General features: G+C 38.3%; 1 protein-coding gene across 1 annotated transcript in view; it reads right to left on the minus strand.

Annotated features, from left to right (window-relative positions):
• Positions 1-8,651: 8,651 nt before the first annotated feature.
• LMLN (leishmanolysin like peptidase) overlaps positions 8,652-24,994 on the minus strand; it is a 52,645-nt gene continuing 36,302 nt past the window's right edge. Inside the window, exons 15-17 of the mRNA XM_069556370.1 lie at positions 23,657-23,787; positions 18,387-18,597; positions 8,652-12,241 (exon numbers count right to left, since the gene is read on the minus strand). Coding sequence (XP_069412471.1) covers positions 12,141-12,241; positions 18,387-18,597; positions 23,657-23,787 — 443 coding nt within the window. The 3' untranslated portion in view covers positions 8,652-12,140. The remainder of the gene's footprint in view (positions 12,242-18,386; positions 18,598-23,656; positions 23,788-24,994) is intronic.

The following is a 24,994-nucleotide window of genomic DNA, read 5'->3' on the forward strand; positions in this document are numbered from 1 at the left end:
TGAGCCTGCATCCCTTGTGTTGCAAGCAGACTCTTAACCACTGGACCACCAGGGAAGCCCTGTTGATTTATTTTTTAAAATATTCCAAATATGAGTGAAATCATATGATATCTTTCTCTGCCTGACTTATTTCACTTAGCCTAATGTTCTCAAGCTCTATCCATGTTGTCACAAATGGAAAGATTTCATCTTTCTTATTCCTAGGCAATATTCCATTTTATATATATCTATATATCACCTCTTCTTTATCCATTCATCCATTCATGGACTCTTAGCCTATTGTAAATAATGCTTCAATGAACATAAGGGTGCATGCATTAGTATTTTCACATTCTTTGGATAAATACATAGGAAGTGCAATAGCTGGATCATATGGTACTTCTTCATTTTTTTGAGAAGCCTCCACTCTGCTGTCCATAGTGGCTGTGCCAGTTTACATTCCTACCAATAGTATTTGTCCCTTGTTCTCGGGATATTGATAAGGACTGCACTGAATCTGTAGATTGCCAAAGGTATTATGGACATTTAAACAATGTTAATTCTTTTAATCCATGAGCAGGAAATATCTATTTATATGTAAGTTCCCTTTTCTCCACATACTCAACAATCCATGAGCAGGAAATATCTATTTATATGTAAGTTCCCTTTTCTCCACATACTCAACAATACTTTCCTTTTTGATAATAAGGATTCTAACAGGCGTGAGGTGATATCTCATTGTGGTTTTGATTTGCATTTACTTAATGATTAGCGATGTTAAACACCTTTTCATATGCTTGTTGTTCATCTGTATGTGTTCTTTGGGAAAGAACACTCAGCACCTCTGCCTACTCATTTGAAGCAGGGAGCACCTTTCTATTTGATTCTAACAATTCAACTTAACCAAAAATTAGAGGCCTTTCTTATACTTTCCAGCAGGTGGTGCTATAGCACAAACTTTTGGTTTCTCTTACCTGAGCCGCCTCAGGTGGAAGCCAGCACTTTTCACTCTCCACTGCTTCCATCAGAGGCATGGCTCCATGTGGTCCTTATCACTGCCTGTCTCTAGGGTTGTTGGAGTCTCTGATACTGCCAGTGTCACTACCCCACCTGAAGCACCAGGATGGTGGGTGATTCCTCTGCAAATGGGATCAGGCTCTGTTGCTGTCAGCCGAGGAGGGGAGGGAGAGGAGCCAGGGTCCAGAAGGCGCCTCTGCTGTGTCTGGTGTTAGGTTCCTGGGCTCTGCTGCTGCATCAGGAGGGTCGAGGGCTGGAGTCATGGGTGCTTCCACAGCTGGAGGGCCAGGGCCCCAGGCCCACTGTCACTGCTCCCCAGCTCCCCGTGGCCACGAGTGCCACTGTGCCTGGGAGACTGGAGTGGTATGCACTGCCTCTCCTGCAGCTACTGAAACCGAGCGGGGCCTTGTGGGGCTCCCAGACATGGAGGCCTTGCTGTCTCCCATTTCATGTAGGCAAGACTCTGCCTCCATGACCTTCCCTGAGTCCCAAAGACAGATTCAGAACAGTTGCTATGGGTGGAGCAGCCAAGATCTGAAGCAAGATGAAATGGACCAGAGATTAGATTAGGAGACCCACCTGAGAAGATTAGGGAGTGAAAGCCCTGCACAGCCTACCATGTAGACCTCACCTTTGAAAGGTGAGAGTTCTTATAAAACCCTCATCAAATCCTCCCAGGTGAAGACATAATTTTTCGAGGCAGAAACCTCATGTGTCTCTCTTTGCCTGGCAAAGCTATAAGGCTATCCTTTTCTATTTCATCCCAAACTCTGTCTCTAGGATTTGATTCAGCATTGTACAGACAGGCCTGGATCTCAGTAACACCACTGGATTCTCTGGGGCTGTGGGCTGCCATAGCTAGAGGGCCAGGACTGCAGGCACTGCCTGTTGTTCCCCTAATTCCACTTCCTCTATGTGTTCCAGTCTACCCTTAGATACACAGATGTGTGTAATTCTCTGTCATCCTGGTATTTTGGACAGAGGCACCTTGTTGTGTTGTGGATGTTTTACTGGTTGTAGATTGAAGGGGGAAAGACAAAGATAGTATCTTACCCTACTATGTTATTGACGTCATTCTCCCAAAGGGTTGCTATGTAAAGGGCAGCTGTGTAAAATTTTCATCTGTCCCTGGCATTTAATATCAAGCCTCTTTTAAGTTGGAGAATGGGTGTGGTGCAGTACAGTGCGTCACCCAGACTAGGTTGTTACTTTTGCCAAAATTCCCTTCCCTGTGTGTTTCCAGTTAGGATGGTTCAGAGACATACCTGGCGGAGATTAAGGACAGAAGTAAAGCAACAGTCATTTTGTAAACACATTGTTATTTATTTGCTAGGTCACCCTGCTGGTGTGAGGCATCAGCCAGGCCTCCAACTGTCCCATCTTCCTTTGAATCCTCCTGCAGCATCTCTGGCTTTTGGACCAGGTGTGTGTGTGTTTAGTTCTGTGCTGAAGGGTCCTAGCTTCTCCAGGACATCTGTACCATCAAGGTCAGAGGCAACAAGGACTGAGAAGGTTTCAGTGTTGGCTCCATCCTGTGCTTGCTCACTTCCCAACTGCCTGCCTACTGATTATATATATATCTCCTAGTTAGAGTTGCTAGCTTTAGCAAATGAAAATACAGGTTGCTCAGTGAAATGTGAATTTCAGATAGAAGTGTCGACTAAAAAAGATGCACAACTTGAGTTGTTAGTTAAGTTTTATTTGGGGCAACATGAGGATTGCAGCCCAGGAGGCAGCATCTCAGATAGTTCTGAGAGACTGATCCAAAGCAGCTTTTGGTTAACAGGTTGTGGGGTGGGGTTGTTCAATACCATTAAGCCCTCATTTTACAAAAGGTTTTTTTGTTAGTCATGAGGACCTGAAGTCACCTTGAACAGATTTAGTGCTTCTCTAGATAGAGGAGATACAAGGATTGAGATCATAAAATCTATTCCAAAAAACATCCAACTATCTAAAGACCTGTCCCATCAGATCCTCTGGAGCACAGAGTGCCTCACTCCACCCTGAACTCAGTCAGGGGTTGTTGAAGTTCAACAGCTATAGCAGCACGGGGTTCAATCTCCATAGAGGCAGATGGCAAAGGCCTTTGTTGTTCAGTCATTGGCAATGCTCTTGGTAAGTGCCAATTTGTAGTTGACACAAGCAAATAATTTTTTAGTATATGATTATTTGAAGTTAAAATATGTGTGTCCTGGTTTGGGGTTTTTCTTCACTAATTCTGGCAACCTTGAGCATGGGAGACTAGAGGAAGATAAGATTGTTGGGCAAAACCCAGTTGAATAACACATACACTCAGCTTAGTGTTTTTCCTTAGTAGGGCTCATCTGGTGTAAGGCCAAGGCAGATAATAGGATTCAGCCAAAGTTGGGGTGTTACCAAGTGAATTTTGGTAAGAAGCACCAGAGAGTTAAGGGCAGTAGTTTGCAAATTTGAGTTTTCAACAGCATCAATTAGAGGATTTGTTAGGGCACAGATTGCAGGGCCCTAACCCTAGAAATTTTGATTCAGTAGATCTGGGATGGGGCCAAAGAATTTGCATTTCTATAGGAATTCCCTAGCAGTCCAGTGGTTAGGAGTCTAGGCTTTCACTGGCAGGTGGACTGGTTCTATCCTGGTCAAGGAACTAAAATCCTGCAAGCTGCACAGTGCGGCCAAAAAAAAAAAAAAATTGCCTTCTGAGGAATACAGCTGGTCCAGAGACCACAAAAAGATGTTCTTTTTGGTTTTTTAAAAAATAAGCATAAAAGAACATCTTTGCAAAGATGGGCACAATAAAGGACAGAGATGATATGGACCTAAAAGAAGCAAAAGATATTCAGAAGAGGTGGCAAGAATACACAGAAGAATGATACAAAAAAGATCTTCATGACCCAGATAACAATGATGGTGTGATCACTCACCTAGAGCCAGACATCCTGGAATGTGAAGTCAAGTGGGCCTTAAAAACATCACTACAAAGCTAATGGAGGTGATGGAATTCCAGCTGAGCTATTCCAAATCCTAAAAGATGAAGCTGTCAAAGTACTGCATTCAATATGCCAGCAAATTTTGAGAATTCGGCTGTGGCCACGGGACTGGAAAAGGTCAGTTTTCATGCCAATCCCAAAGAAAGGCAATGCCAAAGAACGTCCAAACTACCGCATAATTGCACTGTCACACACTAGCAAAGTAATAATCAAAATTCTCCAAGCTAGGCTTCAACAGTACGTGAACCAAGAACTTCCAGATATTCAAGCTGGATTTAGAAAAGGCAGAGGAACCAGAGATCAAATTGCCAACATCCACTGGATCATAGAAAAAGCAAGAGAATTCCAGAAGAACATCTACTTCTGTTTCAATGACTATGCCAAACTGTGGAAAATTCTTAAAGAGATGGGAATACCAGACCACCTTACCTGCCTCCTGGGAAACCTGTATGCAGGTCAAGAAGCAAAAGTTAGAACTGGACATGGAACAACAGACTGGATCAAAATTGGGAAAAGGAGTATGTCAAGGCTGTATATTGTCACCTTGATTATTTAACTTATATGGAGAGTACATCATGAGAAACGCTGGGCTGGATGAAGCACAAGCTGGAATCGAGACTGCTGGGAGAAATATCAATAACCTCAGAAGCACAGATGACACCACCCTTATGGCAGAAAGTGAAGAACTAAAGAGCCTCTTGATGAAAGTGAAAGAGGAGAGTGAAAAAGTTGGCTGAAAACTCAACATTCAGAAAACTAAGATCATGGCCTCTGGTCCCATCACTTCATGGCAAATAGATGGGGAAACAATGGAAACAGTGACAAAAGACTTAATTTTCTTGGGCTCCAAAACCACTGCAGATGGTGACTGCAGCCATGAAATTAAAAGACGCTTGCTCCTTGGAAGAAATGCTATAACAAACCTAAACAGTATATTAAAAAGCAGAGACATTACTTTTCCAACAAAGGTTCATCTAGTCAAAGCTGTGGTTTTTTCTAGTAGTCCATGTATGGATGTGAGAGTTGGACCATAAAGAAAGCTGAGTGCTGAAGAATTGATGCTTTTGAACTGTGATGTTGGAGAAGACTCTTGCGAGTCCCTTTGACTGCAAGGAGATCTAGCCAGTCAATCCTAAAGGAAATCAGTCCTGAATATTCACTGGAAGGACTGATGCTGAAGCTGAAACTCCAATACTTTGGCCACCTGATGCAAAGAACTGACTCATTGGAAAAGACCCTGATGCTGGGAAAGATTGAAGGCAGTAGGAGAAGGGGACGACAGAGGATGAAATGGTTGGATGGCATCACCAATTTGATGGACATGAGTTTGAGCAAGCTCCCGGAGCTGGTGATGAACAAGGAAGCCTGGTGTGCTGCAGTCCATGGGGTTGCAAAGAGTCGGATACAACTGAGCGACTGAACTCAAACGAACTGAACTGAACTCACAGTTCACACTTTGAGAGCCACTGCAGTAGAGTGAAATGCGGGACCATGTGATCTAATGTAGATAAGGGGAGGCAGTAAGGATGGAGGAGGCTGAGGGGCACAGAGGGTATAAGAAGAGTTTATATTTCTTGTCTTCACAGTGAGCAGAAGTTTGCAATGGCTCCCTGCAAAGGATTAGCTGTTCTACTTCAGATTCTTTTTCCATACAGGTTATTACAGAGTATTGAGTAAACAATCACTTAATTGTCCCTCTCCTTCACCACCTCCAGGACAAAGACCATGTCTGTTGGTTTCTTGTGTTCCCAGCAGAATGCCTGCCAGAGTCGGTGCTAAATATGCATTGAACGCTCTAAGTACCGAACAAATACTTCAATGTTCAATCACTAGATTTAGTACCTCAATAAGCATCAGAAGGCACTCTCAAGTGCGCTTACACCTTGGGGGCAAAAACACAAGGCAGCCCCTCCCCATGCAGCAGTACTGGCCTGGTCATTCTGCATGCACCCTCTTGCTCCTATTTCCCTCTTCTCTGAGTCATTTCTTAGTACCCAATTCTTAGGCCTTCATTCTCCCTTGAGTTTAGACTTACCTTCACTATCTGTTTCCTCCTCTGTGCTGTGCTCAGTCATTCAGTTGTGTCTGACTCTCTGAGACCCCATGGACTGTTTTGTCCATGGAACTCTCTGGGCAAGAATACTGGAGTGGATTGCTATTTCCTTCTCCAGGGCACTAGTAACTTCTGCATCTATGCTTCTGGCTTGAGTAGCTGAAAGCCACATCCAAATCAGTGCCTGCCCTCTCTGAAGCTGACCTGCTCAGTAGATGCTAATCTGCTCATTTCCACCACCATGGCTCCTGGGCCATGGTGCACGGCAGCCACACCAGGCACTGTCTTTCCAGACCTGGAATTAAACGATGGTATGAAAACTATAAAACAGCAGGAGCAAACTGCAGAGGGAGGGGAGTTTCTGGTTTCTGACAAATTAGTGAGAGCTGCTGGTTCCCTCTTTTCAAATTGATCCTTGAAAAAGATGGAGGGGTAAGACTCCCCTCACCACCACCCCCAGTTAATAATACCATCACAAAGGTATGTGTATGTACCTGAGAAAACCAGGTTGTTTTGAAATGGTAATGGGGAAACAGGAGGAGGATGATCACAGCCTAGGGTTGGAGGGCAGCTGTGAAAGGGTAAGTTAGAACAAAAAGGAAGGAAAAAACCCATCTGTGGAGACCAGGCATGGGGCACACTGCTGGTGTCGGGGCTCTGGGGGAAATTCCCAGAGTGGTGAAGCCACTGACTCACCTCAATCAGACTGAGGACTGATTTGCCTTAGATATTTCGCATCTTCATTTTTCTTTCCATGATGCTTATTCCTAAGGATCATTTAACACCTATAGACTTACTGGCTCTCTCTTTACTCCTTTTTCTAACCTATTGTAAGAAATGCAGATTTTACACATTTACTTAGTTAACAAGCATTAAGCTTCACAACTAACCAATATCATTTTAGAGAAGTGGCATAACCTGTTTCATCTGACTTCTATTAAAGATTCAAGGCTCTGGCAAACTGCTGAGGTGTGAGGCATTTGCTCTATTCTTTGCACCTACCCCACTTCCAGTAAATTTTCATATTCTCAGCCAAATACATCAGAGCCGTCACTATATACACACTAATGAACACCCATGTGTGTAAGCACATGTGAAATTTCTTCCTATCAACCCGTAGCCTTCTTGACTGTGATTTTCAAACAAGACGACAACGTTAGAACATTGAATCTCTAATGTTTCTATTGAAATTGAAAAAACTGGCTGTTAGTGGCACTGAATGTTAAAATGGCATTAAATCTAAGATATACCAAGGTCTATAGGCAGAACAAAATATTTCTATACATATAAAATGAGAATGGTATTGGTCATCTACCACAATGGTAGATGGTGTATTTGAACTTCTATCTCCAAATATGTCGTTTATTTTAAACATTAAAGAATGAACTTCTGATGGACCACTAACAAGATGATTTATATAAACCTCTCCATTTCATCGTATCTACCAGAGATATGTGGACCAAAGACTTGTTTATGTAATGATACCTACTGAAAGTGAAATTTGCTCAGTTGTGTCCAACTCCAAGGACTATACAATCCATGGAATTCTCCAGGCCAGAATACTGGAGTGCTTGCCGTTCCCTTTTACAGGGAATCTTCCCAACCCAGGGATCGAACCCAGGTCTCCTGCATTGCAGGCAGATTCTTTACCAGCTGAGCCTCCAGGGAAGCAATGACACCTACTAAATAAGCTATATTCTATGAATATACAAAAAGGAGTGTAAACAAGTAATATATGAGGTGTAGATGGCTTTATCTTCAGTACACTGTGCAAATAATATTGTATTTACTAAACTCTGTGAATTTATTGTACATAGTTTCAGTACTTATATAAAATACTTAAAACATTAAAAAAATCTAAATATTATCATTAAAATTTCCTGCAAAGATCTAGACTCAGCAAGTAGGTTAAACAGGCAATATTCAGTCCATTTCATGGTGCTTAGTTCCAGCCCCCAGGGCAGGATGATTCTGCGTACACATGAAGGCATGTCCCAGGTACATTCTCTCAAACTAGTCAGGTTATGAGGAAGAATCACGTTCCACGATGACAGCCACAATCCACTTGCTGCCCCAAATAGAGTGTGGTACTTGAACGCACAGAGTGGTCCTGCAATGAGACTCCTGGCTCACAGCACGAAACTAATGCGACAGGAATCATCCTCAAACACAGACAGCTGCCCTGAACTGTTTTATGTTTTAGTCTACTCTCTTTCTGCTTAACTATTTGAGGAGGGTTATCCCCTATAGCTTTACATAACACCTGTCTCCAGTCTTTAAGTAGGACAATATTACTCCAGTTAAAAGTAAAAATTGAATTATGTTTCACAATAATCACCTCATTGTCCCCCACATAAAGTGTATGGATGTGTTTGTACTCCTCAAAGTGTTAGTCACTCAGTCCTGTCTGACTCTTTGCAATCCCACGGACAGTAACCCACCAGGCTTCTCTGTTCATGGGATTCTCTAGGCAAGAATACTGGAGTGAGTAGCCATTCCCTTCTCCAGGGATCTTCCTGAACCACGGATTGAACCCAGGTTTCCTGCATTGACTGCAGATTCTTTCACCATCTGAGGTTTGTACTTCTAACCTGGTTTAAAAAAATTGATGGTGTTAAGTAAAAGACAAGATGCAGACTAGTTTCCATTTTTATTAAAGCTTTGTTTTTTCTAGGTAATATATTACACTTAAAGTTAAATACCATAAATAAAGATTAGTTCTTAAAATCTACTTTATTAAAAATGTAAACAAAAAGAAACTAATTCACCACTCCCTCCCCAACCCTGACTAAATGTATCAAAAAAAGGTCATCCTTTCAGGTAAGTTCTTTCTTCAGAACAAGTAACACAGACTTTATTAAAGTATATTAGTCCTCTTGGGCTGCAAGGACATGGCACGGATGACAGGTGCCAACTATGAAACAGGTCTGTGGGGCTGTGACTGAGGTCCACCTCATCCTGCCAAGACTACTCAGATGCCCTCTTCTCTCTCCATTCAGCGTCCAAGGACAAGGACAGTGCTAAGGCACTGAGCAAAGGACACTGCAACGAACATGACGTGTATGTAAGCTGGCATACTCCAGGAAGCAGGCCAGAGCCAGCAGTGACCGAGCAATTCTGCATGAGTATCAGTCACAGAATATTAGAGCTGGAAAGATTCTGAGAAAGCATATGGTCATTTTATAGACGGTCTCAATCAGTGAGTCTTCTAATATTGAAGAGAATATTGATAAAATTTTATGGAATACTCTGGAATACTTATTTATGTATCTTCCTAAAACTAAACTTCATTAATTTATGTTTCACTTTCAAATATTGATAAATTCTTAGCCAACATATTAGGCTGAAACTAACTTTAAGCATAATTTATAACATTTTTAGGAAAAGATGTTTTTCAGGAGAATACAGAGACATCTATATTAAGACTACCTAACTGATTGCCAGTTTCTTTAAAGCGGTCAGCTCAAGTCTAACGACATGGCTTTTGCTTCCTTTCTGTAAATTCTGTTCTTGAAAACCTGAGAGATAAATTCGCTTGTTAATTTTGACATTGGGACCTTAATACTATCAAAATGAACTTAAGTCTGAAATGAAAACTGAGGTAGTCAGTTTTTGTAAGCACTTGGCTCCTTCTGAATCAGAAAGGGACTTCAGTCTGCTATCATGAAATTAGCTACTGCCATTCCCCTTCCCTGCCCCACCTCCCTCCCACCATGGTTGCGGTCTCTCTGTGAACTGATTTTGCAAACATACAGGGAATCACCTGTCACAGGATACTGACATTTAGGTCATTTCAAGTTCTTCAGTTCAAAGCTGAATTACAGTCCACTAATTCTGCACTGAAATTTCAGACTTAAAAATTTTCGTTTTTAGAATATTGTTTTAGAATTGTATCATCTACTAAGTGACTAAACTATGCCTCTTAAAATTTCTTATAGGTTCAGTGGCCTTCTAAATCTTCACTGAGTATACTATGCAGAATTACTGACAAGCAACCATTTTCAAAACTTGCTGAGGAGGAAGGAAGACACCAGCACAGTTAGTTACCCTCAAAAATTCAAGATTTCTTAACATTATACTTTATCAGGTTCTACATTTGTGCAGAGGAAACACTGGGCTACCAGATACCAAGCTTAACAAATATAGATAGAAAAAATGTCATCTATAATATCTTCAGAAATTCATTAGTGCAAATATAATTATATCAATAAAAAATAAAGCAAAAATATATTTCAAGTATAAAAAGCACCATGCTCAGAAACAATACTACCTAAATGGGATTACTGCACAACAGTCAAAATATAACTGAACCTATCACTGTGAGTCTCAAATATATTATTAATCTGTATTATTTTTGGTAAAATTCTTTATATAACTTTGCAATGATTCATAATCACATTAGGTATATATGCTTAGATTTATAACTTTCTTTAAAAATATACTCTACATTTTTCTGATTTGAATGATTTAAAGTATGCAAGACAAAGGCAGAAACACCATTATTATTAGCTTTTCTTCAGTTCAGGTTGGCTATGCTAGAGACTCCCAGCATTTCACAAAGACAAAAACCTCCAGTTTAAAACTGTAGGCAGGTAAGTATTTTAAATGTACGCATTTAAAAAAAAAAGAGGTGACTTTCCTTTATGCTGGAGTTGCTGTTTGACTCTAGTGCCAAATAGTAGGTTGGAATTATTTCTTAGCAATTACGCTGTTTGTTCACTTAGCACAATTTCTTAAACTGAATGCTTGATAACTGTGTGCTGAATTAAAGGGCCAACCAATTAATGAATTAATGTTTGTTCAAGGGCTACGTTTATAACGTCACAGGACTTCATAGCTTTAGAGCTAATGAAGTTTCTTTTCTTTTTTCTTTTTCGAAAAACTGGACATCATTCATTATTAAAGAATTTCACATTGGGATTACTAAGTAGGGTTGGGCAGCTCTGGTATCACAGGAGAATTGCTTCTGGGAACCAGAATCAATAGGTAACATAAAGAGTGTCAAATATAAGAGGTAAAGGACATTACAAAGGCAATCTTCTGATTTCTATGGACTAAGTCATACGCTTTGTGGTAAAGTGGACCCTACTGGATAGGCTCTACACCAAACCTACACTTTACTATTAGTAAGCAATTCAGACCATCTTGTTTTGACTTATATCTTTTTCTTCTTATACATAAAATAATTTTCAAATAGTAGAAATTCTTCTGTAACAGTTTCTATGCCGACCTAAAAATAACTGCATCCCTGTCTATACCAAAATTTCTTTTTATCTTCATTTGTCAAAAGGAAAGTTCTATTCTTGTTGGATAGCAGTTGTCATAACTATTATCTGAAAAACATACAATTAGGTTTTCTTCAATTTGCATGTCTTCAATGATTCACAGGGCAGAATATTTTCTCCCTCTGCTTCCCAGTTTTTCAGGTCATTATTAAACTAATGGAGAATACAACTAGAAGCTACTCTCTGAAGATCAGTGAGTATGGATACAGCTAGAAGAGGGCTACCAACACATAGTGGTTCAGCAGGAAACTGCCACACAGCTGGTTTGAAAAAGGTTAAATCATAAGATTTAGCAAAACAAAAATTTAAAAAAACCAAACTCATTAGAACAATGATTTAGGTATACGATGTACAGTCATTTAAAATAAGTATAATAGTTGATGTAGAAATCATTATTTTCTGTAAGTCAAAGGACAATTTATACTTTTGAGGACAGGGTCCACAACTTATAATCTTGCAACGATTAGCTGTTCTTTAAATTATTGCAGCAGAGATGAACTTTCCCATTGTTTTAGGTTAATGGAAATGCTGAGGTATGTAATCACTGAAATCTTCACCTTTTATCCCACTTTCAAAGGAAAACTTCAAGAAGGGTATGTATCCTGAAATTTAAAGAGACTTGGAAATCCTTCTCCTCCAAACTTTGAGGCTGCTGGGTTGCTGATGAGGAGTGACTGCTGTGAAGCTCTGCTTCAGGATCTGATTGTGGTCAACACTTCCAAGCCAAAGTCAGGAATGCCACTTCCACCATCCACACAGGCTGGCACTCACCCAGATTTTTGTGCTTTGTTCAGAGGAACATGACACAAAGGAATGTCTTTAGAATTCACTTTTCCATTCCTAATGCCATACGCACAGAAGAAATCCAGCCAGCAGAGGAAACAGATTGCCTAGCAGAAGCCAGAGGGTGACCACCAGGCTAGAGGAACGGGAACAGAGATCTAGGGTTGAAAACAAAAAATCGATTTTCCATAGACATTTTTGGAAAAAATTATTGACAAACAGTTTTTTGTCAATATTGACAAAATATTGACAAATGAGTAGAGTTAATTATTAAAAGGTGAAGAAGGACCACCTCTGAGAGCAGAATCAAGAGTGACTTCCTGAAATCGAGATATGCAATCTTTTATGTTTATAGAAAAAGAACAAAATATTTACACAGGAGAAAAGATATGCCTACCCTATCAAGGTTCAAAAACAGCACCCAAGAAACAACAAAGGTGTCTCAGGGTAGTGGTATCCTAGTAAAGCTAAAGATGCTACACAGGAACGTAACCTAAATTCTTGGCTATTCCAACATGGGATGCAGGACTCTCCTCTTTTCTCCCTTGTCCCTTCTAAGTAGGGTGACCACAAAATTTGTCATTCCATATCAGGACATTTTGAAATAAGTGTTGAAATAAATTTCTAGTCTCAAGATGGAAACTAAACTTAGATAACTCATCAAACTAAAACTTAGATAACTTTCATGTTTGTATAAATGCTCCACTTGATCAGAACCACAGCATATCCAGTCAGCCAATCTCCAACCACCAAGTCAACTCTAGGTTCTATACTTGTTTCCCCGATCTTTCTAAATAAGGTCAGATACTAATGTCAGCCTATGAACCTAAGCTGAGTATTTCTTCCTTATTTCCTGCTTATAGACGTTTTCCTCTATTTTACAGTTCTCTGCATTCCTTAGAGACTACCTATGTGAAATAAAATTTGCTTTGATCAACTAAATTGTTCTCTTTGATTATTTTAATACAATCATAAATAATAATAATCATACCTGACCATTCCAGGTAAAACAGGACATATGTTTCCCAATTGCTAAATATCTACCCATCTACCCATATCACCCCAGGCTTAATTTGGAAACAGCAAAAGATTCTATAGGTTTTTGGCAGTAGGAGTATATTTTAATTTGTATAAGTTGTTCTAATAACTATTTTTACCTAACAATTCTCAGAATGGAGAACAATTTTTAGCAGTCAAGAGACCAGGCCAACCTGACTTTATTTTAGGATAAGTTGTCATTTCCACCATTCTGACCAATAAAGAACCAACCAAGCTAGTCCAACGTTCTTAGAAAGAAAAAAAAGGACTGGTCATAGAATCAATAAAATGATAATATTTGAGGTACTACAGCTGTTTTTCTGAGAACTATACAGTGTGAAATAATCATTAAAAATTATTTCATTGTATATAATTCAGGTAAACCATGGGGAACTTATATTCTTTCCCAGTGGAACCAGCTGACAATTAAAAATCAGTCCTTCTCAAAGTGCAGCATTTGGATCAACAACATCAGTCTCACATGGGAACTTGTTAAAAATGCAAATTCTCAGACTCCAACCCAGATCTTCTGAATCAGAAGCTCAGGGGTAAGTCCTAGAAATCTGTGTTTTAACATGACTTTGATGCATGGTAAAGTTTGCATCTTATGCAAGTTTGAGCTTCTGACCTAGAGCTGCTGCTGCTGCTAAGTCGCTTCAGTTGTGTCCGACTCTGTGCGACCCCATAGACAGCAGCCCACCAGGCTCCACTGCCCCTGGGATTCTCCAGGCAAGAACACTAGAGTGGGTTGCCATTTCCTTCTCCAATGCATGAAAGTGAAAAGTGAAAGTGAAGTTGTTCAGTCATGTCCGACTCTTCGCAACCCCATGGACTGCAGCCTACCAGGTTCCTCCATCCATGGGATTTTCCAGGCAAGAGTACTGGAGTGGGTTGCCATTGCCTTCTCTGCACTGTCCAATATGTCTGATAGCTATATGTGCTATTTAAATTTATTTTAAAATAACTTTTACTGTCCTTTTTTCCTTCTGCAATAAACACACTTTGGGGGGGGCCCATGGACTATCATTTGCTGATTTTTTAATATATATATAATTTTATTTATATATTGTGCTGAGTCTTGTTGCTGCATGAGCTTTTCTCTAGCTGCGGTGAGTAGGGGCTACTCTCTATTACAGTTGTGGTGCATGGGCTTCTCATTGCAGTGTGTTCTCTTGTTGTGAAGCACAGGCTCTGGGGTGCAGCCTCAGGAGTTGCGGGACACGGGCTTAGTTGCTCTGCGGCATGTGGGATCTTCCTGGACCTGTGTCCCCTGCACTTGCAGGCAGATTATTTACCAATGAGCCACTAGGGAAGCCGGCCAATTTTTTTTTTAATTGACATATAATTGCTTTACAACACTGTGTTAGTCTCAACAATGTGAATCGGCTATATGTATACATACATTCCCTCCCTCTCAAGCCTCCCTCCCCTCCCCATCCCACCCTTGTAGGTCATCCCTGAGCACCAAGCTGAGCTCCCTGTGCTACACAGCAGCTTCCAAGTAGTATATATGGAAGTATATCTGTTTTACACATGGTACGGTATACATGTCAATGCTGCTCTCTCAATTTGTCCCACTTCCCCTCCAGGTGCACAAGTCTATTCTCTACATCTGCATCTCTATTCCTGCTCTGCAAATAGGCATTTCTTTTATAATGACATATTTTAGGTGAAATGCAATAAAAAGTAGCCTCTAAATACCAGCAAATATTCATTAGACTACACAATATACAATAAAGACATAACTTTGACCTACGACTACACAGTCTATGAATGTGATTATTTTACCTCTTTAATGGCCAAATCAGTCAGATAAAGTCAGATTAGAAGGTACTTTGTCAAACCATGTTAAATGTAACAAGTTTGACTTTATTGTTTTAAATCCTACTGATTAAACAGCATTTTTTAGTTTTTAAAATATTCAAATGTTAGGGTGAAAAAAACAGTATAAGAAGACATATAATAAAAACCTGGTCTTACATCATATTCTTCCCATCAACCCCAATCCTGTTTTAATCTTTGATGGTTACTGCAGGATGGGATGGGGAGGGAGGAGGGAGGGGGGTTCAGGATGCAGAACACATGTATACCCATGGCTGATTCATGTCAATGTATGGCAAAAACCACTACAATACTGTAAAGTAATTAGCCTCCAATTAAATAAATAAGTTAATTTTTTTAAGTGTAAGCTTAAACTACTATTTCCTAATTTAGATAAAACGCTCCTGCTATTCAAGATGCTAATTTAACCTATATTATGTTTCACCTTCTTTTCTTCCCTCTCCTTACTTATTTATATAGTTTGTCTGAGGTCCTGTATAAGCAAACCTCTCATGTTCCATATACTTTCTACATTATTACTTAGCTTTATGTTAAGATGGAAATATTAGCACCCTTATGCTTTTTTATTCATTTTCTAGCTTCCATGAGATGGACCTACTTGTTTTCATTTCCAAAGCATGTGTATATTTATGTGTATGTGTTTATTTAAAATTTTTACCATGCCTATGCTTCTCTTGATCAAATTTTTAGAATTTTTACTATATTACTGGTGCTTTAAAAAACTGGATTTTGGATTTGTTGATCATCTCATTGTGTCTGTTGGTTTTCACAGCATTCTTCACTTTGATGGTAGCAATTAGGATTTTTTTTTTTTTGTCTTCTATCTACTATAAAACTTCTTCCTTCCTTCCTGATCAACTGTCTTTCTTTGGTTGGCTTACACAGGTGTTTCTCATTCTGCTAGTGGCTTAAAAAAATTTTTTTAAACTAATTTTTATTGGAGTATAGTTGCTTTACAATAATGTGTCACTTTCCACTGTACAGCAAAGTGAATCAGTTAGATGTGCATATACACATAGCCATCAGCTATATGTGCTATCTAAATTAACCAAAATAAAAATATTTAGTTCCTCAGTCACACTAGCCACATTTCACATGTTTAATAGTCACATGTGACTAATGACTGTTGTATGGGGCAGTACAGATTATAGAACAACTCCATCACCCCAGAAAGATGTACTGGATTAATTCTGGCCTAAAGCATTAGATATGAGTGGTCTTAGATGGAATAAGGAATAGACCCTGGAGTTTCTAATAACACAGACATATCCTTTTATTTCCTCATTCTCAATTTGATCCAAAGGAAATAGGAAGAGAAATGAACTAGCTATTGTTTATCTGCTGTTGGTACTAAAATTAAACAAGTTAAAACATTAAAACCATTAAAACATTAATGGTGGCTCTGGAACATTTGTCATCCTTCAAAAAGACTACACTTTCTGTGACAGTACTCTTTATAAAGGAAAGATACAAAGAGGGTGTTTCAAAATGAATGAGATGATCCGATCTGGGTTTTGATCTGCACCTTATTAGTCGTAACAGTGAATGTATCACTTAATCTCTTCATACCTTAGTTTTCTCACACGTAAAATGGTAATTCCTACCTCATTAGGTTTTGTGATGATTAAACACATGGATAGAGACATAGAGCACTCAGCAAAGGGTCTAGCATTTAATAAATGGAAACAAAACAACCTCTACAATCTGAAGAGATCAGGAAGAATTTAGAACTAAATCGAGGTTTGACAGAAAACAAAATTTTGTAAAACAATTATCCTTCAATTAAAAAATAAATTAAAAAAAAGAATTTATAACTAAATCTTTCATATTCACTAATGGAAACTACACTTAAAAGGCATCTATTCTTATAATATTTTATACATTTTTCAGAATTGTGGTAGCGATTTAGAGGTAACAATCCTTTTTCGAGCATGCTTCCTCATAGAACTGGTTAACGGGAAGAAATCACAACATAGTACCATAGAAAATACAACATAGCACCATAAGTACAACTAGAGTCCCAGAGAACCATGAAATCAAGGGGTGGTCTTGAGCACCCCAACACAATATTCATATCCCCAAATTCACTCTCTACTTGTAGCCCATGTCTTGATAAAGCTCTCAGAATGTGGGAAAGAAAAAAAATTAAATTTTAGAGATAAAGAAACTCTGAGCTGTAAAGTGAATGTAGCCCTCTGTTTAAAACCAAACTACAAAACAAACAAAGGACTATATAATTCCATTTAAAAAATACCTCCAGCTGAGAAAATGAAACATGGCCTATTTCAAAACGTCAAACTGTCATCAGTTCAGTTCAGTTGCTCAGTCGTGTTTGACTCTTTGCGACCCCATGAACTGCAGCACACCAGGTCTCCCTGATCACCAACTCCCGGAATCCACCCATACCCATGTCCATCGAGTTGATGATACCATCCAACCATCTCATCCTCTGTCGTCACCTTCTCCTCCTGCCCTCAATCTTTCCCAGCATCAGGGTCTTTTCCAATGAGTCAGCTCTTTGCACGAGGTGGCCAAAGTACTGGAGTTTCAGCCTCAACATCAGTCCTTCCAATGAACACCTAGGACTGATCTCCTTTAGGATGGACTGGTTGGATTTCCTTGCAGACCAAGGGACTCTCAAGAGTCTTCCCTAACATCACAGTCATAAAATTTCATAAATCATTTAATAAAATATCACAGACCATAGGTCAAAGCTTTCATTGAGAGTTCATGAATTCTGCTTTTATAACCCTTAGAAACGGGTCATCAGCCTCAGTTTGCACATCTTCATTAATAGGGAAGGCACTCTTCTCAAGACAGTCCCTTCTATTCCTCTCCTGGTTCTAAAAGATTTTACTGAATCTGTCTCCCTACAACTTCATTTTATTGGTCTCAACTCTACTCTCCAGAGTCTCACAGAATGAGTAAAATATCCTTCAGTGAAAACCACTGTCTTTGCCAGCCTGTCTTTTTATCTCACTGCATCTCCTTGCATCTATCTCTTCTTTGTGGACATGTCAATCCCATCTTAGAAGATTTTCCAGTGTCTTTCCCGTTCTTTCATCTCACCTAGTTATAATACAACTAACATATATTTAACTGCTTTTTTGTATTCAATGAACAGGATTTTACTCTTAATTTCAAAATGAATGGCTGAAACATTAACTTTTTATAACTGTCAGGGATTTTTTTGTGCCTGTCAGAGGTTCTCTGCATACAAAGTTTCCTCACTCTCGCTCTTACTGAAGTAAGGTGTCAAGTCTACCTACCTTCGATTTCTAACAATGAAGGGAAGGAGATCTTCCCATAAAACTGCAATTAGAAGAGAAGATGCACAACCTGTTTTAGAGCTTCCTTCTGGGGAATTTTCGACATCTTCCAAGAAAAGTCCCTCTCTTTATTCCAACCACAGAGACTACTTACCCAGGGGTAGTGCTCGAGTCAAGTTAACAGCTGGAGGATCTGTTTCTGGAGGACAGAGCTCACAGAAGTCCCAACATGATGGGCAGAGCAGGTTTCCATCGTGAATCCACCCATTCATCTGAATACTCACGGGGAGGACCTGCCCGGCCCGACTACACAAATATGAAGTATCCTGAACCCAAACCTTCAGACCTTCTGGAGAACAAGAAACCTTCAAAAGGTTGAAAAAAAAAAATCAGATCAGCAAGATTCTAGTATATGAGCCTTCTTTAACTGTAGGAAAATGCAGTAGAATTTACTAAAAATGTTGGCTATAGAAGACAGTTTCGGATGTGGGCATATTTTAATTTCATATAGAGAGGGTTAAGTTATTCATGTTCTAAAAGGATTTCACTCTGTGGTAGCAGTTCTTCAACTTTGAGTCTAGTACCTTTTAAAAAATCTAATGAAAGCTATGGACACTTTTCCTAAAAAACACAGGTAACATACAGCTTTACATACAATGCAGATTCAGAGACCCTGGAAGCCAAGTTATCAATAATAACATTTCTGTAGATTCTAGTATCCTTCTATAATTCAGTTTAAATCTCTATCAAAGAGCCATGAATCATGTTACTCTTTCTACGAGTTACTAAATTTTGTAAATCAAATTTTTATTAGTTTTTATAATTAATGTATGTTCACTGTAAAAAAAAAAAAAGCATACAGTATAGAAATAACAGAGTAAAAGTTTGTTATTTTTATCCTTACCCCAGATCCTCTGCTCAGAGAAGAAAATGGTCAGTTATTTAATACAACTGGTAACATCTTTAAAGGCAGGATTCATATCTCAAATACAAGGGGTAACTAATGCAATTAATTTTAAAAGGCAAACATATTAAAACTAACCTAAAAAATTTTTAAATGACTATTTTCTTCAAAATTGTTTTCTAAAAAGACTTCATATTATGCTGCTGCTGTTGCTGCTAAGTCACATCGGTCATGTCCGACCCTGTGAGACCCCAGAGATGGCAGCCCACCAGGCTCCCCCAGTCCCTGGGATTCTCCAGGCAAGAACACTGGAGTGGGTTGCCATTTCCTTCTCCAATGCATGAAAGTGAAAAGTGAAAGTGAAGTCACTTAGTAGTGTCCAATTCCCAGCGACACCATGGATTGCAGCCTATCAGGCTCCTCCGTCCATGGGATTTACCAGGCAAGAGTACTGGAGGGGGTTGCCATATTATGCTACTTCATCTTAAATATTTCTGAAATTTCTCTCCTGGAACTATCTTCAAAGCAAGTGCATATTCTGAATATGTTTGATGGTGGCAAATTTTTACTTTGTAAGTAGATATAACTTCTGGAAATATCCAAAACTTGCCCAGTCCAAGTCTGGTAAATTGGTAAACAGTTTACTGCACTATTTGGTCAACAGTTAGTAAACAACTGAATAAACTGATTAAGACTAGGACAACATAGGTATGATGCAAAATACTGAAACCGACTTCTTACATGGCTATTAATCTATTTCTAAAAGAAATTTAAAAAGGAGCTTCAAAAGTATATTTCACTGATGGAGTCATTTTAAAATAACTGTCATCAATTAAATTTAAATATAATATTCATTTGGAAATTTAAGTTATAATAAGCTATCAAGAAAATAAACAACAAAGTGTAAACTCTTCTAAGTCTGTCATTCGATGACCCACGCCTAGAAAGCATCACCATAGCTACAACGCAATGTAACCATTCTTTTAAGTGAGAATTGACTAGGCATTGAGCTTGGTGCTGAAAAGGATACCGTAGAAGGCCATGACACAGTGCCTGATCTCAAGCAGCTTTAACTGAGGAAAGAAGGGTAGGATATAAAAATTTCCCCCCAAAATTAACAGTGTCAGACTCTTATTATTAAGAATCAATAAACAATATAAAAAAAAGAACAACAAAGATTGCAAAGTTTCACAGAAGAAAGAGTATTTATATTCTAAAGATGTGCATGGGGTTTGGCTCACAGTGAGGGAGAGATGCTGTGACCTGGTAGGCTGTGTCAGAGTTCAAGTGGGTGAGGAGGGTGACCGACTGCCAGTGGAAGAAGATGGCAAGAATGTGGACAGATCAAATAACAAGCATATGAAGGACAATGAGAAACCAGATTCCTCACTGTTGGAAAGAAGAGTCACAAATATGAGAAGGGAGAAAACGAAAATGATTATTTGGTGTTAAACTGGAATCAAAAATACGGGTGCAAACTCATGGTTATATACACACATATACAGATGTTGACTGCAGGCATGAAATTAAAAGACGCTTACTCCTTGGAAGGAAAGTTATGACCAACCTAGACAGCATACTGAAAAGCAGAGAAGTTACTTTGCCAACAAAGGTCCATCTAGTCAAGGCTATGGTTTTTCCAGTGGTCATGTATGGATGTGAGAGTTGGACTGTGAAGAAAGCTGAGTGCCGAAGAATTGATGCTTTTGACTATGGTGTTGGAGAAGATTCTTGAGAGTCCCTTGGACTGCAAGGAGATCCAACCAGTCCATTCTAAAGGAGATCAGCCGTGGGTGTTCTTTGGAAGGAATGAAGCTAAAGCTGAAACTCCAGTACTTTGGCCACCTCATGCGAAGAGCTGACTCATTGGAAGAGACTCTGATGCTGGGAGGGATTGGGGCCAGGAGGAAAAGGGGACAACAGAGGATGAGATGGCTGGATGGCATCACTGACTCGATGGATGTGAGTCTGAGTGAACTCCGGGAGTCAGTGATGGACAGGGAGGCCTGGTGTGCTGCAATTCATGGTGTCGCAAAGAGTCAGACACGACTGAGTGATTGAACTGAACTGAAAATTACATACACACATGTATTTCCTAGCTCTGTTCACCAAGAAGGCCTGAGGAGCAGCTATATCCCAATAGCAAATAACAATACAGCTACCACCCAGACTTTAGTTTCTAAATACCTCCTACTAAAAGAAATGAGAGCTCCTTGGAGAAATGACTGATTCCAGAGCTGGGGCAAAGAAAGTGAAGATGAACCTAAAATATCTCATGCTAGAAAGCAAGGAAATATTTAAAAACAATAGGACAAGCCAAAAGGACACAGGAACCAATCCAAAGGGCTTCATTTGGCTAAATCTGGGGTAACCTGAATATCCAAACAATGATACTAATGGTAAAAGCTATTGAATAAAATGCAATCCATGAGTCAATACAGACTTAAATATATAAATTAATAAAATGAAAGTATAAGAAATATGTTACTGATATAGTACTTTTCCCCCAACCCAAATGTTTATTAATTAAAAAGGGAATTAACTAAAAGAGAAAAACAGTTAGCTTGATAGTGGAGATGGCTGGTAGATAGATACCAGCAAGTTAGCATGACCAGCAGAGACAAATCAAGAGTGCACCACCAAGCCATCACTTCTGTGATATCACTGCTCAAAACATATTACATGAATTTAAACATGAGGAAACATCGGACAAACCCAAATTGAGACATACCCTAGATAAGAACTGGTTTGTAATCTTTAAAAGAGTCAAGGTTATGAAAGTTAAGAATACTGAGGAACTGTTCCACATTGGAGGGAACCAGAGATGTGACAACTACTCAATAGTAGTTAAATTAGCCCAGATCCTATTACTAAAAGGACATGACTTGGACAATAGGCAAAACTTGAATGGGGTCCAAGAATTAGATGTATCAATGATGATAATCTGATTTTCTTTTTTTAGTACTGTAGTCACATAGGAGGATGGAATACATTTTAAAGTATTTGGAATGAAGGGGCAGACATCAGCAATTTACACTTAAATGGCTCACATTTTTGTACCATTCTTGTAACTTCTCTGTCAGTGTAAAAAAAAAGAACAAAAAACAAAACAGCTAATTGTTTAGAAATCATATACATTTTCACATGTAACTGGTTAAATTAGCAAAGTTAACTGACAACACTAGGTACTACAGGGAAGCCAAGTACATTTAATCTTTGTAGATGATACATAACCCCTTTGTGATGGTGGTGGTGTAGAGAATACACTGAAATAGGCTGAAAAGGTCATCCTCCTATTAAGGTTCACACTGTTCCAGCTTTATCCTCTTTAACCTAATATTCTCACTTATGTGAATTTATTTCAAAAAATTGATTTTAATAAGGTAAAGCATATAAATATACTTATAAAAGTATTTTTACATAGTGAAAAGTGAACATTAACTCAATATCTAAAAGGAAAATGACTTCCCTAATTATGAAACTTTAAAATGATGCAACGTTCTATAGCTATGAAGAACAGTAAGTAGTATTATTGGAAAAAACTTGGCAAAGGTATTTTGGCCTATATAAAAAGTACTAAGTAAAAACACTAAAACAAAACTATGTATTATGATTACAACTAGATAAAAATTATGTATTTAAGCAATATATAAATCTTTACTAGAATGAATTTATCAGAAAATGGTTGCTGGATTATAGTTGTCAGATTGTAACTAGAATGTGTTTATTTTAAATTATTTTTTATAAGGTTTCAAAGATTATTTTACATGAATTGTATGTGGTGTGTGAATTATACTTCAATAAAGCAGTTACCAAAAAAGTTAATTTTAAAGAAACTTTAAAAATAAAAAGTTAAATTGCCAGATACATTAGTCCACTTAGCTCTTGTAGGTGAAATGGCACAATGAATTCTTATTTTTCAGTTTTCAGGATCACACTGCTCCCTGACATCCATTAGTAGAGTATAGAATATTCATTAGGTTGGATGCTCCTAAATTACAGAATGCCTGCATCTTAGTAAGTTCTATGGTGGTATAGTCATTTAACATTAGACATGCTGATAATAAATCAAGAAAATAGTAGTTTGCCCTCTTTGGATTTCTAATTTCAAAGAAAAAAAAATCTACTGAAAACCAGTAGTTGATTTATTAATTCTTAAATACATGCCTTCTTCAGATTTTACAAGATTATAGTCTTCTACTACAAAGTAGGTTTTTAAGAGCAAAATTACATATTCCCTAATATTTCCTTAGGATATATGCCCAAGTAAAATTATTATAAAACATGTTGATACACAGTAACTGTGTAACTTTTAAACAAACAGAAAAAGGCAAATTCTCTCAAAGAAATCACAATATTTTGACAAAACAAAAACATCCAAACTAACAGTTACAATAAATAAGCTAAAGTGATAAACAGCAGAAATAAAAGATACAAAATATATTTGAAAATATAAAAGCCACATAATGAGATACAATTATATAATATTTGGTATAATTATTAACAGTCATATGGTTTACCTGATAGCATCCACTCCCCCAGTCCGGGTAACTCAGCTTCCTTTCACATTTTTCCATGACAAATGCTGATTTCTGAATTAGACAAACTGAATGAGGCCCATACTTTTCAGCACCATAGTTTTTAAAAAGGTCTGAAGCAAACCAGAGAAGTTTTCTTTATTAAAAATGGACTTTGGACTCAATAAGAAACTGAAGCATTCTACTCTAATGATTAAAAGTTGCTTTTAAAAATCACACGTTTCATTAGTGTTGGGGTTCCCTGGTAGCTCAACTGGTAAAGAACCCGCCTGCCAATGCAGAAGACTTGGGTTCAATCCCTGGGTTGGGAAGATTCCCCTGGAGAAGGAAATGGCAACCTACTCCAGCATTCTTGCCTGGAAAATCCTATGGACAGAGAAGCCTGATGGGCTACACTCTTATGATTAAAAGCTGCTTTAAAAATCAAACATGTTTCATGGAAATTGTCAATTAAAAAAATTAAAAGAGGAAATTCCAAACTCAAACTGGATTCTCAATAAAGGAATTAGTAGGAGAAAACTATTCTGTCAGAAACAAGAGATAAAACTGGGCCTAGAGCATTGAAGTTAAATATACAGAGTAAATGGCACTAAGAATCGCCTTCAGTGATGGTCTAAATAGGAGTCACTTCCCAAGTGACCCATGATAAAATGAGGCCAATGATTTAAATAATGAAGATTTTTTGGAGAGTGCTGTTACCTTTGCAATATGTTCCTGTATTTTCAACTTATGCCATCTCCTGGAAGTCAATAAATGATAGGCTGATCTAGTCTTAGACTAAGCACAAACCCACAGAGTTATGGGGTAGACTAAATGACCTCTAAATGGCTAATGGACAAAGGGGTGGAGTCCTTAAAGCCTAGGAATTTTCTAAAAGAGGAAAAAAAAGCCTAGGAATAATTTTCTCTCTCTACATTTAAAACAAGTTTCATCTTTTGAAAACAGATGGTTCAATTAGTCCATTTTGAAATATTATAGAGATAAAACTTTATTTTTATATCAGTTTTAAAAAATCTTAATTGTATAAGCTAAGAAAAATATAAAACAGAATTTTATATTTATTTTATTTATGAGTATTTCAAAGTCTTCAAAGCACACAGTGACCATTTTCAAAAAAAAAAAAAGAGAGAGGTCAGGCCAACCCTCAGAGCAAATCCTGAGAGCTACCTGTTTTCATTAAGAAATTTTACTGGCACATAGCTATACTTACTCACTTACATATTATCTATAACTGCTTTCACACTTAACAGCAGAGCTGAAAAGTTGTAACAGATCCACAGTCTAAAATATCTATCTTGCTCTTTGTAATAAATATTTGCC

Source organism: Ovis canadensis, chromosome 1 (assembly GCF_042477335.2).
Source record: "Ovis canadensis isolate MfBH-ARS-UI-01 breed Bighorn chromosome 1, ARS-UI_OviCan_v2, whole genome shotgun sequence".
NCBI classification, from domain to species: Eukaryota; Metazoa; Chordata; class Mammalia; order Artiodactyla; family Bovidae; genus Ovis; species Ovis canadensis.